General features: G+C 36.8%; 1 protein-coding gene and 1 long non-coding RNA gene across 2 annotated transcripts; both read left to right on the top strand.

The window, feature by feature from the left end:
• Nucleotides 1-2,526: 2,526 nt before the first annotated feature.
• Nucleotides 2,527-3,926, top strand: LOC141913224 (uncharacterized). The gene is made up of 3 exons (XR_012620249.1): nt 2,527-2,572; nt 2,658-2,763; nt 3,088-3,926. It is a non-coding gene; the product is annotated as an uncharacterized LOC141913224 (long non-coding RNA).
• A 4,111-nt stretch (nt 3,927-8,037) lies between these two features.
• On the top strand, nt 8,038-16,247 carry LOC141913128 (alanine--glyoxylate aminotransferase 2, mitochondrial-like). The gene is made up of 14 exons (XM_074804586.1): nt 8,038-8,113; nt 8,733-8,829; nt 9,007-9,089; nt 9,428-9,618; nt 10,102-10,225; nt 10,416-10,510; nt 10,607-10,700; nt 10,784-10,849; nt 11,320-11,451; nt 11,552-11,644; nt 12,042-12,114; nt 12,654-12,952; nt 13,449-13,547; nt 14,103-16,247. Exons 2-14 carry the CDS (start codon nt 8,781-8,783, stop codon nt 14,196-14,198), a joined length of 1,494 nt encoding a protein of 497 aa, XP_074660687.1. The 5' UTR covers nt 8,038-8,113; nt 8,733-8,780; the 3' UTR covers nt 14,199-16,247.
• The last annotated feature ends 483 nt before the right edge of the window (nt 16,248-16,730 follow it).

Genomic DNA, 16,730 nt, shown 5'->3' with positions numbered 1-16,730 from the left:
GAGCTGTTGGGAATCAAGTAATTTATTTTTATGGCCTTATTAAAGTTCCACGATTGTTCAGCTGGCTACTGGCGCGTGTTCAACCCGGCAGTTGAACCCTCGATAACTCCATTCAACAATAAAGAGACACAATTGCGGTTTTTCAGAGTTTGTTGATATCTTTCACACGCGCTATTGATCATAATTGGAATACGTCACCGGCTGACCACAGTGCGTAAGCATAGGAAATCATTCACCTCCGCTCTCTCACACTGTGCAGACATGCTTCCGTGGATTCTCCTGGCGATCATGATCCTGGCGATCTTCGCTGCGCTCCTGTTCCTGCTTCCTGAGGAACGACGTCTTTATGTTTTATGTGTAACTGTTCGTCTCCGTACTGTCCTGTACTGTTCCGTGTTTATTAATCCGTTCTATTTTTCAGGTTCTAATCCGTTTTATTTTTCAGGGCCGATTTCTCTGTCGAATTTCGACGTTTGCTGGAACAAAACTAATGTCCGAAAGCGTCAGCTCTCCTTCGCCGGTCACGTGTCGAGGATGTCAGACAAAGAGTCGGTCAGGAAATTCTGCCCTCTACACGCCCTCATACGGAACACGAAAACCAGGATGACCAGGCCTCACTGCCCCCACCTATCTGCAAAGTGTGCTGAGTGATGTCAATGACGGGCATATCTGCGGGATTGCGCGGGATACAAATGGAGCGGTTATACTGGATTGTCACGCTACTAGCATTCATTGTGTCCTTGTGACCGCCCGGATGAGGGATGATTCTACTGTCACGCTCTTTGTTTCTGGTATTCTGAGTCGGCTGAGGGATGATTCTACTGTCACGCTCTTTGATTTCTAGTTTGAGTGCTAGTTTTCATTGTGTCCTTGTGACAACCCCGGTCAGTGGATGAAGTCTCGTCGGCTTGTGAGTGCTAGTTTCATTGTGTCCTTGTGACAACCTCGGTCAGTGGATGAAGTCTCTTGTCACGCTTTTGGGTGCTAGTTGAGATCCTGAATCTCAACCCGGTCAAGCTGGTTGTACTGCGCTATTTGTGTTTCGTGCAATTTTACAGGTGTGTCAGTTACTGACGTCGCCCAGTACATCCTGCAGTTAGATGGGGAATGTGAGGCGTCGTCATCCTGGTTTTCGCGTTCTGTGTGAGGGCGTGTAGAGGGCAGTATATTCCTGGCTGGCTCATTGTCTGGTGTTCTCGGCATGTGACCGACGACGGAGAGCTGTAAAGCTTTCGAACATTAGTTTCGTTCCGTACCAGGTTTTCATCGCTCTTCTCTTTTTTTTCATTTCAGGACTCACAAGAAGTTGAAGAAGAAGATGGTAGAAGGCGACTACAGAAGATGCTGAAAAAAGAATACTGAACTAGGCAATCTTGAAAGTTAAGTTGATTCACATGTAAATTAAGATTAATGATGAAGAAATGTGTGACTACAAAATGTTTTTCTTTTACTCAATTTCAGCTTCGACAAAACCCAAGAAGACAAAGAAGTACGGCCGTCAAGAAAATCCTAGTCGCCACTGAACTTGGCAATCTTGAAAGTTAAGTTGATATACATGTTAATTACGATCTATGATACAGAAAGGATTGTGTAACTACAGAATATCGTTCTGTTATTCATTTCAGCTAAACTTAATCCGGAAAGGCCCAGCTTGATATAAACCTAAAATCTAAGATCTACCCACCAGATCTTCAACCTTGTAATATAGATATTCCAAATCTCGATGTATTTAAATAGGCAGTCAACTTAATTGACCCCAATCAGTCGCTTGCCGGTTCAGACTGGTTGGAAGATTAATTGAATGAACCGGAACCGTAATTCCCAATTATGTGCTTGGATTTAAAGAAAAAAAAATTTATGTAAAATCGACCGCACATCGTTATCTGTACTTCGATTTCCGATTTCGAAGTCAAACCCTGTTTCACTCTCAGTTGGTGTGGTGGGTTTGTAGTAACCGTCTACACCAAACACTGGAGTCTAAAAGATCTCCTAACGCCCCCTCCCGAGTTCACTCTCCTTTCACCCCAATAATCATCATACTTCTGTCGTTTCTGATTCATATCGTTTAATAATTGACTATTATCAAAATCTACGTATCGGTCCACATTGCTGATCTTTTATATGTTAATTATGATCTGTGATATTAGAAAGGATTTTCTTTTTTTCAGCTATACTACTTATAATACGTTATAATATAGATATCCAAAATCTCGATGTAATAAATTAGGCAGAAAAAAAGTTAATCTTGTAATATAGATATCCAAAATCTCAATGTAATAAATTAGGCAGAAAAAAAGTCAAGCTTGTAATATAGATATCCAAAATCTCAATGTAATAAATTAGGCAGAAAAAAAGTCTAGCTTGTAATATAGATATCCAAAATCTCAATGTAATAAATTAGGCAGAAAAATAGTCTAGCTTGTAATATAGATATCCAAAAAACTTAGACAAAATTTTCTACAACCTTGTAAACTTTCGGACTATTTACACGAAAAAAACAACAAAAATTATGTAAAATTAGACAACCAACTTAGGAGACCCTCGCCGATAATGAACCCGGCAATCACAAAAGGTAACTTAGTATATATAGAATTATTGCAATAAATTCTAACTGAAATATTTTGTCATTACAGGATGTCTTCTTTTAATCATTGCAGCTAAATTTCAACTATAAGAAAAAGCCTAGCTTGAGATCAACTACTCGTCCAAACTCTACAAACTGGAACAGGGAGAGGCCAGAACTGAACCCAGCAATCTTTAAAGGTAAGTTGATATACATGAAATTACTGTATATAGATATTTCAGTCCTCATATGAATATCATTTAATAAGTGACTATCATCAAAATCTATTTACCGGTCCACAAAGCTTTTATCTTCAAACTTTTATCTTCACTAGTCTTAAACAGTGATGAACTAGTCCTACTACTACTACTATTAATTAATTATTGGGGTTTAAATTGGCAATTGACGTTGAATTGTGTGAATGAATTTTATTTTGTGAAAAACAGGGTGGCTTGTAATTTGAAATGACATGTAAATTATGATAAATCTGTCTGAAATGTTTTGCTTTCTTAACTTTGTTTCAGCCAAACTACATCTCGGCAATAATGGCCTGAAGAAGAGACTCACAAATAGATGAATACTGATCGACCCATTTGCTGATGAAAACTGCAGAAGCCCAGATGAGAAGTTGAGGAGCCAGCAACGGATTAATCACTCAACGATGGATTCTTCTACAATTGGTGGTTGATTTCTATAAAACATTTTATCAGGAGCAGCAGAGACAATAGTGAATCTTATAAACACTGATTCAAGCAACAAAGCTAATGGATTCTCATAAACACTGATTCAGGATAAACACTGTTATAAAAGCAGCAAAGACAATAGTGTATCTTATTAGGAGCAGCATAAATAATAGTGCATGTTATAAACACTGAGATCCAGGAGCGGCGAAGACAATAGCGAACTTCTGTAGTAAAGTATTAATTTTGTTATTTATCGTCTTTTTCAAACCAGTCTGATGGATGATATAGTGTTTTCGAGGAAACTATTTGATAATGTTTTATGCAATGTGAGAGTCTAATAAAAGCTAAGCTCCATTAATTCAAGATATTGGTCTTCGATCCTTGGTCGATTGATAAGTCAAGTTAGGTTAGTCACTAGGAGTAAATGGTCGCGTCGAGTGTCTAGTTAGGATTCGTAGGTCTGTTGAGTTAACTCCTAAACTGAGATATAGTTTCAACATGAATTGTGAGTTTAATCTTCAAAACTTACCATAGCTAAACATAGTCAACTGTGGCTATTTGTCGGTGTAGATATCACATAGTTAGGAAACAGAACATAACGTTAGACCAGTGTTAATGTACAGGTATTAACTATTTGCTGAATTGTAGATGTACCAATTTGATGGCATTGATATTTTCGGAAGGCCCATGTAACCAATTTGAGAAATTTGAAATGAATCGTAGATTTCGATTTTCACATTGACCTTTTAAAGCCTCCATCAATCTGTTTGATGATCATAGCTACGTATTTGAAAACTAAAGCTTTATTTGAAAGGAGACCATTATTTACATTTGAGAAGTAAAGCTAGGCATAAAGTTATAGCTAGGACTGATTTTGAACATTTTAACATTGTTTATAGCTGTTTGAACTTCTTTTATTGTAATGGGTAAATCCATCACGAGATGGCTCTCGTGAATAATCACTTGGCTTCAAATCGGGTGTATAATGATTATTAAGGAGTGGCAGTGAATCGGTAGCGCTTTTTCAAAATGGGCCCAGAACTTTACAGTGAAAAAATGCCTGCAGTTGTAAATAGAGGAGTATAAATAATACATAACTACAAACTACAAGTACATAAATTAATTCTAAAAAATAAAAAAAAACCAATAAATAATAAATAGAATAAACAACAATACAAACAAACAATAAATTGATATTCTATTTACATGAAAAGGCATTTTTTCAAATATTTATCAACAAGGTTCTTCATTTATCGAACAACCTTCCCTAAGTATAGCAAAAACCCGAGATCTTTTCAGTTGTTATTCTAAGCATTCTATCAACTCAGTTATTCTAATGAACAAAACAAATAACCATAAACCTTAACTAAATCAAACACACTTAAAAAAAATAACTGATATGATAGAATGCTTTGAATAACTGTTATGAAAGATCGACCGTCCTTTCAACTAGCCGAGCTCAATCACTGCTGTGACTGTTTATTGTTATACTGGGATAGACTTACTGTCTGAAATCTGGTAAATACTTTTTACTTTTTTAAAAGAATGTTAAACAGCTATAAACTTAGTTATTGATGTTATTGATTAGTTACCGATTGTATAATTACGTTGATCTTTTCAAAGCTGGAAGAAAAAACGTCAGAATACTTAGTATGTAATGTCAAGGTGTTAGGTAATCTTTAAGTCGGGGCAAAGTTGGCAAAATTCTAGTTTTCTAGTGAAAGTAATGTTAATGAAAATGAAATTAAGACTGATTAATTGATACTAAGATTTCCAGAGTGAATCCGAGTTTCTCATCTCTAGTTTTAATGCTTTTATGTTGGAGACTGTTATTGTAACACAGTTCGCGTGTTTATAAATTAGGAACTTGCATGATGATTCCTCGGTTAAGATATTGTTGTTGTGTGAATAAATCGATGTACATTTTCATCATTCATCTTGAAACATTTCAGTTGTTAAGTTTTATAGCAACAATTTCACTTTGGTGTTTTTCAGTGGTTCATGAAATACTGATTTAATTAAGGGCCTGTCAAAAATAGCAGCAGTTTCTTTATAACTTTAGGATACAATGCTAATTGGTCAATTGTCCTAGCTTTGTTTTGATTATCATAAAAACCGCGTCTGTGTGGGAGCCTGTAATATCTGGACTCGAAGAATTTCTGATCTTTATATAGAGTTGTATTTATATCTATCAAGTTGAATAATATAATTTAGAAGTTACTGTAGCTTTATGTCAGTTAAACCATATTTGTTTGAAGATACTTGATTTATCTTGAATTGTCACGAAGAAAAACCTTTATAATAGTTTGCCGGGTTTGATCTAAGGAATAAATGCCACTTGACCTTGGGGCAAGCATATATGTAGTATCATTTGACCCTCAAAAATCAACCTGTCCTACATGAGCAGTGCGATTGTGACACATTCATCCCTTACATCGAGTGGGCAACTTTTTCACTGTGGTGCTTTTCGATCAGTGGTTCATAAAATACTATTTTTTATTAAGGTCCTTATGGAAAATAGAGGAGCAGTCTCCTGATAAACGAGGATATATGAAGTGTTAATTAGTAGATTGTGCTAGCTGTATTCAAATTGGCAGGTGAACAATTTTATCTTGTTGATTGCATATAAGAGGATACCTCCAAAATACTTTGTATTAAATGTAACATGTGAGAAAATAACCAATTTGATCATGTCCGAGCAAAGGTGACAAAACTCTAGTTATCTTGTAAAATAAAGTTGATGAAAATTAAATCAAAGACTGTTTAGTAAATCATAAGCTTTCCAGTTTGAATTTGTGTTTTTATCTCTGGTTTTAATGTTCTTATATTTTATATTGGAGACTTTTTAAAAAAATACAGGTCATGTTTTTGTAAATGACTGAGGCACTTCCATAAATACTATACTCATAAAATAATTATGAGTACATAAATACCTGTCATTTAGGTATAAACATTGTTGTTGGGATAAAAACAACATGTTCATGTCAATCGTTCATAAAACACTGATTTATTAAGGCCCTAATCGAATATAGTTGAGCTTTTTCTTGATAATTGAGATGTCATTTGAAAAGTTGACATGATAGGTTCATATTTCATGAAATATAACAAAGTGTCGGTTATATTCACCTCGTGAATTGTCAAATTCACAATCTTACTACTTTCAGACTAGTCCAATTTTCGGTGTTTTATGGATCAAAGTTTACAATTCTTTGTGTATTTTTGTTATTTTCCTATTGATGCAAATTGTATAAATCAGCTGTAGTGGAAATGTATCATATGTAAAGACTTATAAATACCTTACATGTAACTTTTGTTTTTTTAAAGTTAGTACAATTTCATACATAGTACATTTTTAATAGAAATAAAACTACTATTATAATTTGAGAAAATAAGGTAAATGTTAATAATTTGATATGTGAAATGAAATGATGTAAAAATGTAAATCAGATTGATTACTTAATCCTATGCTTTCCAGAGTATTTGGCCTGGGTTATCTCTTGTTTTAGTGCGGGGGCCATTGACAATTGAGTCCATGGTTGGGCCATATACTTTTTTGTTTTGGAGTCTATGTTTGGACCATGGGCGTATAAACTCTCATTTATAGTTTATACGCCTATGGTGGTTGGACTAGTTGTTTTTGAAAGTCCACGTGTTTATAATTCCTCGAGCACTCCTGGCATTTTGTATAATTGTTGTATGAGAATAAATATGATTGATTTTGAAATTTGTTAAGTTTAATATAGCAACTCCTGGATGAAGGCCTAAATCGATTTAAGATAAACTGAATGGCAAAACCAATGACTTCGCACATTACACTGGGCCCGTTGACAGTTGTTGACGGAAAAAGTCGCACGATTCGAATTTTTTATGAAATAATCTATTAAAATGAAACCAACCACAACGTTTCCACTGTTGACTAACGGCCATCATCAGGTGGAATGACCAGAAAACGGAAGTTACATAGCATATCAACTGACAGGACATAAACAAAAGCAATGTGTCAGAATAAATGTTAGAAATTCTTTTATATCAGGGATACTGGATGATCTGAGCTACAGTTCACCCCCAAACTTCAAATACGAGCCCTTAGCCTGTGTATTAAATAGTCAACGGGTGCTAGTGTTTTATCTTGACTTGAATTACCGGGTATATAGTACTAATATTATTATATCAATGGCTGTAAGGCGTCCGTCATTTCATCTATTACATAGGCCTATAATCAAATTACTGTTCAGCCTCAATCATTTATTGTTTTTCTTTTATTGCACATCCTTTTTGTTTTTTGTCTGTTTGTTGTTATTGTTGTTTTTCTTCATTCACAATCTTATACTTTGGAATATGATGAATAAATTGAAATTGAAATTTGTGTGATTATTTACTGAATAAATGTTGAATTGAATTGAAATTGATGCTCGCGAATGTTTCCAAGGTCGTAGCCCTAGCAGGTCAGACAAAGTTTAATTTTAGAGCTAATTAACAACGAAAAACCTAATTAATTTGATTAATACGGCGCGACATTCTTCTCTGAATGTTTAGAATTGACATTCGAATCAGTCTCGATTTAAAATGAAAAAGATTTCCCAGGGATTCTTCTTAATTAGAAGATTAAATCAGCTCCAGCCTTGCCCTTTTGGCAGGGGCGGTCACGTCAGCATTTCCCATCGGCATCTATGACAAGCACACAGCCACAGGGACTTTTCAAGATAGCTGGGGGTTTAAAATCACAAAGATTTGACCGTTTTACATAGGAACCACCTATGAAGAACTTTGCTGGGATGAAAAAAGATCATGGGTCGAATCTATGATTTTGAAATTTTGACCACACTGAAAAAGGTAGTTTAGGTAGTAGACCCTAAACTCCCATTCGGTAAGACCATAGACCAGCATGGCAAGTGCTTTAATTTTACCTTTGGCTTGTGGCAGTTGCTTTTTATGCTACAAGTACCCGGTGCATTCTGTTGGCATGATGATGCCTTATTTCAAATTACTCTGGGACCAGTCGTTTAGAAAAATTAGCTAGGCCTATGACTTTTTAGAACCCCTTTGTCAACTATATCGAGTGGTTAACCCTAATTATTGCAAAATATCCACACTTTTTTTAACCAACCTTTGAGAAACTTTCCACTGTGTTTTATGCCGGTGTAGACCATGAAATGTAGCCAAATAATGGACACACATAGTTCTATCATTATTGCGCATCTGTCATTCACGCATTACCGCATAGATTCGACTGATGGACATTTATTATATATTGCAACTTGTCATAGTGGAAAAGAAAGAAAAATATTTAGATTCTAGTTCTAAATTCCTATTCACTAGGCCTGGATATTTATTTGTCTTAACTCTATATTAAGATAAAGATGTTCGTTTTCAATTCCACCTGAAAGCTACAACTTTCATTTTGTGTCCTTATCGCGTCATGAAATTGTAATCCTGGTTTGAAAATACCAGTCGATTAAATCGATGTGATTGAAAACTCGTTTCAGGTGACTGAAAGCCGTAGACAATAACGAGGACATCGGATATTTGAAAAAATGCTCGTAAAGGCGGCGATGTTTCATCGACAAATCTTGTCGAAATTAGGTAAGAAATTTCTTCTTCATCATCTCTTTAATTTTCTGTTTGATTGTTTCTTTTAGAAGAATGTTTGTTGTAATATACATACGCTTAATGAAAACAATGAAATTGGCAATTTGCCATAAACGAATTTTAACCAATTTAATTTTTACCATTGACCTTTTCTATGTCAATTTTCTTCAGCAACCCGATCGTTAGTTCGCAATGTTTCCGCCTCGTCCGTTCCTGAAATGCCTCCCTGCGACTTCAAGCCTCAGAAGTATGAGGTGAGTTAGCATCTATAACAATTTTTGGTCCTCTGTTGTTTGCGTAACTAAGTTGTTGCATCAATAGAGCTCTGATTCACAGTTATTATGAATTATGAATTTGAGGGTTACAGCGAAGTCTCATTAACGGACCAGAAAAATATTTTCGTTACAACCAATATCTTGTTATATCCAGTATTGTTAAAATTGTCCTATTTAGGATGAACCCTTTCAATGCTGATCCTTTTGTGTGATGAAATGATATATTTTGACAGATGACAATCCAGCCGTATCAATTGTCTAGCACGAGGAAATTATTGAGTAAACAAGCTGAAAGTATTCGTTACGGTATTTTACAGGGCATGACGTACAGCGACGCGAAAAAAATCCGCGACAATGTTTTGAATCCGGTGATTAACGTGGTAACGTTCTATAAAGAACCGGTGATGATTAATCAAGGTCACATGCAGTGGTTATGGGACGTTTACGGTAAACGATATTTGGACATGTTCGGTGGAATCGTCACCGTCAGCGTCGGCCATTGTCACCCGTAAGTATTCCACAAGGGGGTGAACTCTCAATTCATTTCAGTTAAAACCCATGGGTTAATGTAGTTAATATCACAGTAGACACAAACTTAAAATTTCCAATTCTAGGTTTTGAGTGAATGTTTACCTCCAATATGGCCATCCTCAGGGTTTTGAATGTACATATATAGGCACAATTTTTTGTGTAAAAATCGTGAATTTTGGGCAATTCATTGAAACCCTAAGAAATTAGAATCGAGAAACAATAAAAACCTTTCAGCAGTTAAACAAAGATTATGTAAATTCTATCAACTGTTCAACTATATTTTCAATCTGAAAGTCAGACCCCTATAATCTCATTCTTGGTATGTGTGGTGGTTTGTAAGGGATGCCAAATAACCGTATAGAAATCAAATAATTCTATTAATCGTATGGAAGGCAGTCTATCTATCTTCCTGAATTAAGATGAAATGGTCTTAAATTAATTCTTATTTCATCGAATCTAGGAAAGTGAATAAAGCGTTGCACGATCAAATCGATAGATTGTGGCACACGACAAATATCTACATGTATCCACAGGCTCACGAATACGCGCAGAAATTAGTCAGCAAATTGCCGGGAAATCTGAAGGTGAGTCGCTCACTTATGTTGTAGTGTCAGGGGCCGGTTGCATAGTCATGGCTTAGACTTAAGACTAGTCTAAGACCAACTTAGTTCTATAGCCGATCTAACAACTCAAGACCAGTCCCAAGATTTAAGACCACTTTTGGACTTAAGTCACGACATGATATGTTCAGATATTTTTTTCTCGAATATTCAGGTAGTGATGTTTGTAAACAGTGGTTCTGAAGCTAACGATCTGGCGTTGACGATGGCGCGTCTGTATACGGGATGCTACGACATCATTTCACTCAGGTTAGCATTGATTTGCCACCTATAACCCGCTCCCTTCAGATATTCAGTTTGAAAATAGAGTGAAAATATAAATAATGTTCTCACGTAACTCGACAGGAATGCCTACCACGGAATGGCATCGTCGTTGTTCAAGTTAACCGCTCACAGTCCGTGGCTCTATAATCTACCATCAGGATTCGGAATACTGAACGTAAGTTTAAACGACCTGTCCTGCCTTCGTCAAATTTTGTCTGCTGCTGAAAAGTGTTTTCTGCTATTTCCTGGGTCTTTCAGGCGATGAACGCTGATCCATACCGCGGAATTTGGGGTGGCGCAAATTGCCGAGATTCTCCAGTACAGGTAGGTTCCATTTTCAATCTGAAAGGGGGGGGGTAAGTTGTTTAATTTTTTACGACTTATGAATTAAATGCGTATTGGAAATGGACTATTTCGTAATCTAATGCAGATATTCTCCTGTTCCCTGCACACTGCTCAAACATTCCAAACATATCACCTCTGATCATCCACACTTTACATGCGTTCTTCATTTGAGACATTTTGAATTGAAAATGAATTACAAACACCACATTAGACATTTTATCACTATAATACTTATCCGTCCACACTTCACATGTGTTCAGAACTTCACCTCGATGACGAACTACAAACAGTTACACCAGGCATTTGATATTTTATCGGCGCACTTTCAAACATTGATCGTTCGCACTCAGGGTTTCCAGCGATCCTTCCAAGTCCTTCTTTTTACCCTGGCCTAACCACTGGAAACCCTCACACTTCACATGTGTTAGATTGTTTCTATACTATGACAGGTCGACCGTCAGTGTGACTGCGCGGCTGGTGAATGTCAGGCTTCTGATAAATACGTCGACCAAGTCGAGGATGTTCTCAGGCATTCGGCGCCGAAGGGTAAAATCGGTGGTATTTTCCTGGAATCAATTCAGGTTTGTATCAAAAAAGAGAATCCCATTCTTGAGTATCAAATTCAATGCCCCTTACAAAAATGGCTCCTTAGTTATTGTCGATTGCTTCATTTATTTTCAGGGCGTCGGCGGATCGGTACAATTCCCGAAAGGATACATCAAGAAGACATTTGATTTGATTCGATCGCGTGGAGGGCTCTGTATTTCGGATGAGGTATATTTGTCTCCGCTAGGAGTTAGGCATATGAATCGGGGGCAGATCCAGAGTCCAATTGTAGAACTTCAAGAACTTGTCACATCCCTAAAAGGCACTTTAAAGTCCAAAAAGTCAATATTAGGTATACTCTAGCACTGAAATGCACCAATTTTTGTTGGGTTTGTTGGCAAAATGAACAAGGGCACTCAAAGAATTTGATTGAGTTCTACAAGTCTCCCTGGATCCTGCCCTGTGAATCAACGCTTTGAAGTGTGACGCGTCGAGTTGGTTCGAAAATTCAAGGACGTTTTCCAAACAGAAGTTAATTACAAATTAATGCTTCGACTGAAAGCAACCTAATTCACTTGACTCCCCCTTCATTTGCATGATTTAAATTGATTCATTTTATCGATAGGTACAAACTGGATTCGGGAGAACCGGCGAACACTTCTGGGGCTTCGAAGCAGCAGGTGCAATGCCCGATATAGGTATGATTATTTTCAAAGCGTTCTAGACCCAATTAACGTGTGAGTAGAGTTTGATTCATGAGTTGAATACTCAATATTTGAATCCTAGCGTCAAATCTTTTTCAAATTTTTAAATCACGAATGTCTAACTGGGTCGGCATTACAATATATATGTAGAGCTATGTTGTGGCAAACATCTTAGATTAATGAAGAACTTGTTCCACCAGCTCTCCTGCGAGATGGTCTGCGTATCGATTTGACAACCCGATCGAAATATTGTACATTTGCAACAAAGTTGCATCTAGATTTTTGGCCTCCTTTATTATTAATCAGGCAAATCTTGTCCATTGATGAACCTCTGATTGATCTTTAAGGTTCGAATCGCAATTTTTATTCATCTATCATCCATAGAATTCGAGAAATTATAGATAGATTTGTAGAATTATTGGATGCGTACTTACAGCGAACCTGACGGTTCCTCGCTTGCCCGTAGGCGGAACCCTCCACTGCCACAGTCGACGATACAGAGTCCTCATTCACGCCGTATTTTATTTTCTCAGTCACAATGGCGAAAGGTATTGGTAATGGATTCCCGCTCGCAGCCGTCGTAACCACGCCGGAAATCGCCGAAGTTCTCGGACGCGCGAATAATTTCAACACGTACGGCGGTAACCCGATGGCGTGCGCGGTCGGCTCGAAGGTCCTCGACGTCATCGACGAGGAGAATTGTCAACAGGTCAGCCACGACGTCGGCACTCACTGCCTGACCGAACTCGCGAAGCTTCGCGATGAGTTCGAAATCGTCGGCGACGTGCGAGGGAAAGGACTTATGATCGGCGTGGAATTCGTCACTGATAAGGTAATTCGTATTTATTACACGAAGGCAGCAGGGGGTTAACCCCCCCCCCCCCACGAAATGATGTCAAGTTGCTCTGAAAATTAATGGGGGAAAAGAACAATATTAAACTGATACCTAAAAAGTTTAAATTCATCAGCTTGTTTGTCATCTATGTCTTTAAAAATGAGATGATATTTTCCGGTGAGTTTCTTTAGCGGTGCCCTCTTGATTATATGATAAGCCCTATTTCAGGACGCATCCCTCCCTAAATCAGACCCTAGATCTGCCCCCTCTATTAACCCTTTCCTGTCCTGGGACAAGTAGCTAATTCACTTGCGTTCAGATCAGTAATAGATGCAGTACAAGACGGACAAAATCGAACCAGCAAAATATATCTGATTTAGAAGATGAATTGATTAGGAAAATAAATGTAGAAATTAAATCCTCATTTACAAGTTTTTCTAATGAAATCAATTAGATAATCTTGTATTTGTAAAAGTGATGATTTTCGTTTCAGGAATCTAGAAAACCGTTGCCAGCCGATAAATTCATACCGATCTGGGAAACGTGCAAGAATATGGGAGTTTTGCTCGGCAAAGGTGGACTTTATGGCAACGTAAGTTTTAGATCCAGATAATGACTTCGGTGCCGCAGTTTCACAAAAATGTTTAACTCCTAAAAATTGAGTAAGATTGAACTAATGAATGAAAAATTTAATTTGATTCAAAAGCAAAACATTTTTGTGAAACTGGACCCAGATTTGCGCAGTTCAAGGATTAAGTTTTTTAGATCAGTTTCAATACCAAGATGGGCTTAGACTCGGTAGACGTGAGATTGATGTGAAAGAGTTTAAAAATGTTACCATATGGCAATTGCATAAAAGCCAAAGCTACAGTTTTCTGCAGTTTCTTCCAATATTCTGTAGGCGATTATGTACAGAATATTCATATTTAGAAACTTTTTGATGAAATATGGGTAAAATCCATGTGGAAAAAATGCAAAAAAAAACTGACAAATGTGAAAATATGTGAAAAATGTGAAAATTTCACTATTCATTAATCTTACGGCTTGAACTGGTTTCTTCGTGCAACGTATTCCTAATTTTTCAGAGAATCCACTACTGGTATTCGAATATCAATTAACGTGAGTTTATTGATTATTTTTTCCTCAGGTTCTGCGTATTAAACCGCCGATGTGTATTACGAAAGCCGATGTGGATTTCTCGGTGGAAGTTCTACGCGAAGCAATACGTCAAAATCCCGTCTAAAAATCGATATCGTCGTCTGCCGACACAGTACTGCCGGCATTGATCAGTGTTGACTTGTTTTGCGATACTCTTTCGACTCAATTTCTAATCGATCAATAAAGATGGGTTTTATCTTTTGATCGACAATGGCAGTGGGATGGTTGCAGTGGTTTTAACCATTTTTCTGATGTAATGCAAGGGCAGGGATAATTATGGTGCTTTTTAATTTCTGATCGACATTGATTGGGATATTGCTTTTTTAACGTTCTGGGGCCGGTTGCTCAATAGTTGGTTAGAGTTAACCAGTGGATAGTTGACATAGTGACAATTAAAAGTTCATTGTTACTATATGGTATTTATCCGCCGGTTATCTATAACCCACTCTTGAGCAACTGCAGCCCCTCATTGTCAGTGGGAGGCAGGACAGTAGAGGTTTGTGCTTTTTAGTTGTATTCAATATATATTTATATATTAATTGTGAGTGTATTTTGTCTAAGAGACGTATTTACAAAGCTTCACATATTCTTGATACTATCTACATATGGTATGGCATACTCTTCATCATAATGTATCATTAGATTAGGATCTGACTAATCAGAGGTTGTTGGTGTTTTTAGTGTTTTTTTTTAGATATATATTTACACCCCTACAAAAATATCAATTCTGGTAAACTATTTTATATGTATAAGGGACATATTTACAATGATTCACATATTATACTTTCAAAAGGGAGTCGAATGATCTATAAAACCACAGCAGAATCACAACAAAAAATGAAACCTGAAACTATTTTATCAGCAATGAAAGAGACATTTACGTTAACGATCCAAGACAATTCGAAAAACTGTCTACCAGAATAACATGGATGTTTTTCATTGTTTCGATTCTGCTGTGGTTTTATACAATTCACATATTCTTGATAATATCTACGTTTGGTATATTTTTCATCATACATTATTACGTATCATTGGATTAACTGGTGATTCGGGGATTTCAGAGCTGCCAACTGTTCCTGATTTTCAGTATTTGTAACTCTTTTATAACCGGAAATACTGATTTGACTTTTTTGACGCGTACAGAAATATGAAAGATTATTGAGGGTCTTACTTTTGATTACAGATTAATTTGAACAGAAATATGAAAGATGTTACTGAAGGTCTTACTGTTTATTACAGATTAATTTGAACAGAAATATGACAGATTACTGAGGGTCTTAATTTTGATTACTGATTAATTTAAGTATTTTCTTTCATATTTCAATGAAATGTTACTGAAAAAAAATGTTACTGATAGCACTTTTCAGAGGTGGGCAGCCCTGGGTTTTTTGTGCATGCTTTTTTCTCAAATCTATTTGCATCAGAGTTTTTGTTGACATGTTTTTCGATTTCTTTGATTTTTTTTGTATGAATTTTTGAATCTGAATTTTTTTGTGTCTTTACCACCGGTTGGTACTGAAAATACCAAGCAGTATTATATTAGGAAATTGTGCACCTGAAGTGCATCAGTTCCAGTGGCGTTGGAAGTGGCAGCGGTGGCAATAATTAACTGACAGACGTTTTTTTTCCTGTGGATGCCGTGTTTTTAGCCCACTTGGGACTTTAGTCCCAGCGGGCTATTGCGTTTACTTTTCGTCCGTCGTCCATCTGTCCGTCCGTAGACGGAATCCAGTTATTTTGGGAAGTTTTGAAGACGCTTCAAGGTAATGTCTTGATATTTGGGTTACACATCTATCTACCCTAGACACATCTTCAGCCCAAAAACTGGCCCCGTCAGATTCAAGATGGCTGACTGGCAGCCATTGTTGTTCGCCAAAATCAGCACTTTTTACACATTTTTGAACTTTTTGAGGGAAATTTTAAAGACGCTTTGATCAATTACCTTGATCTTTCGGATATATGTGAATTCCCCCAGGGCCCATCAGCATAACAAAAATTGGGTCGATCAGACTCAAGATGGCCGTCCTATGACCTTTTTAGTGCCCAAAAATGTTAATTTTGGCCCAAATTCTGAGTCCTGTAGCTTCCTACTGGTTTATCATTTCTCATTGCAATTTGTGATGGGTATTCTTTGGAAAGGGATGTTTTATACCTGAGACAGGTATTTTTCATCAGCCAATTATGACGCAATTGGCGGCCATCTTGGTGTCAGCAGTACTCATTCGTAAGTGGGAAAAAGTTTTTCCACATTTTATTGATACCTAAGCGTATTTTGTTACCACAATCATTTAGAAAGTTGTAGCTCATAACGTGTTCTATGATTGTGGTGAGTTTCAAGGTCATTGGTTTTCCGATATGGCCACCAGGGGGCGTTGAATAATGCAATATCTTAGTATTTCTATATTATATTCGTATCAATGCATATTTTGTAACCACAATCAATTGCAAAGTTGTAGCTCATGACATCATCTATGATTGTGGCAAGTTTTAAGGCCATTAGTTATTCTATATGGTCACCAGGGGGCGTTGAATAGTAGAATAACTTAGTATTTCCTTATTATATTGGTACCTAGGCATATTTTGTTACCATGATCAATTACAAAGTTATAGTTCGTGA

Source organism: Tubulanus polymorphus, chromosome 11 (assembly GCF_964204645.1).
Source record: "Tubulanus polymorphus chromosome 11, tnTubPoly1.2, whole genome shotgun sequence".
In the NCBI taxonomy this organism is placed as follows: Eukaryota; Metazoa; Nemertea; class Palaeonemertea; order Tubulaniformes; family Tubulanidae; genus Tubulanus; species Tubulanus polymorphus.
The sequence above is the reverse complement of the archived record's forward strand: the minus strand, read 5'-3'. Positions and strand labels throughout refer to the sequence as shown.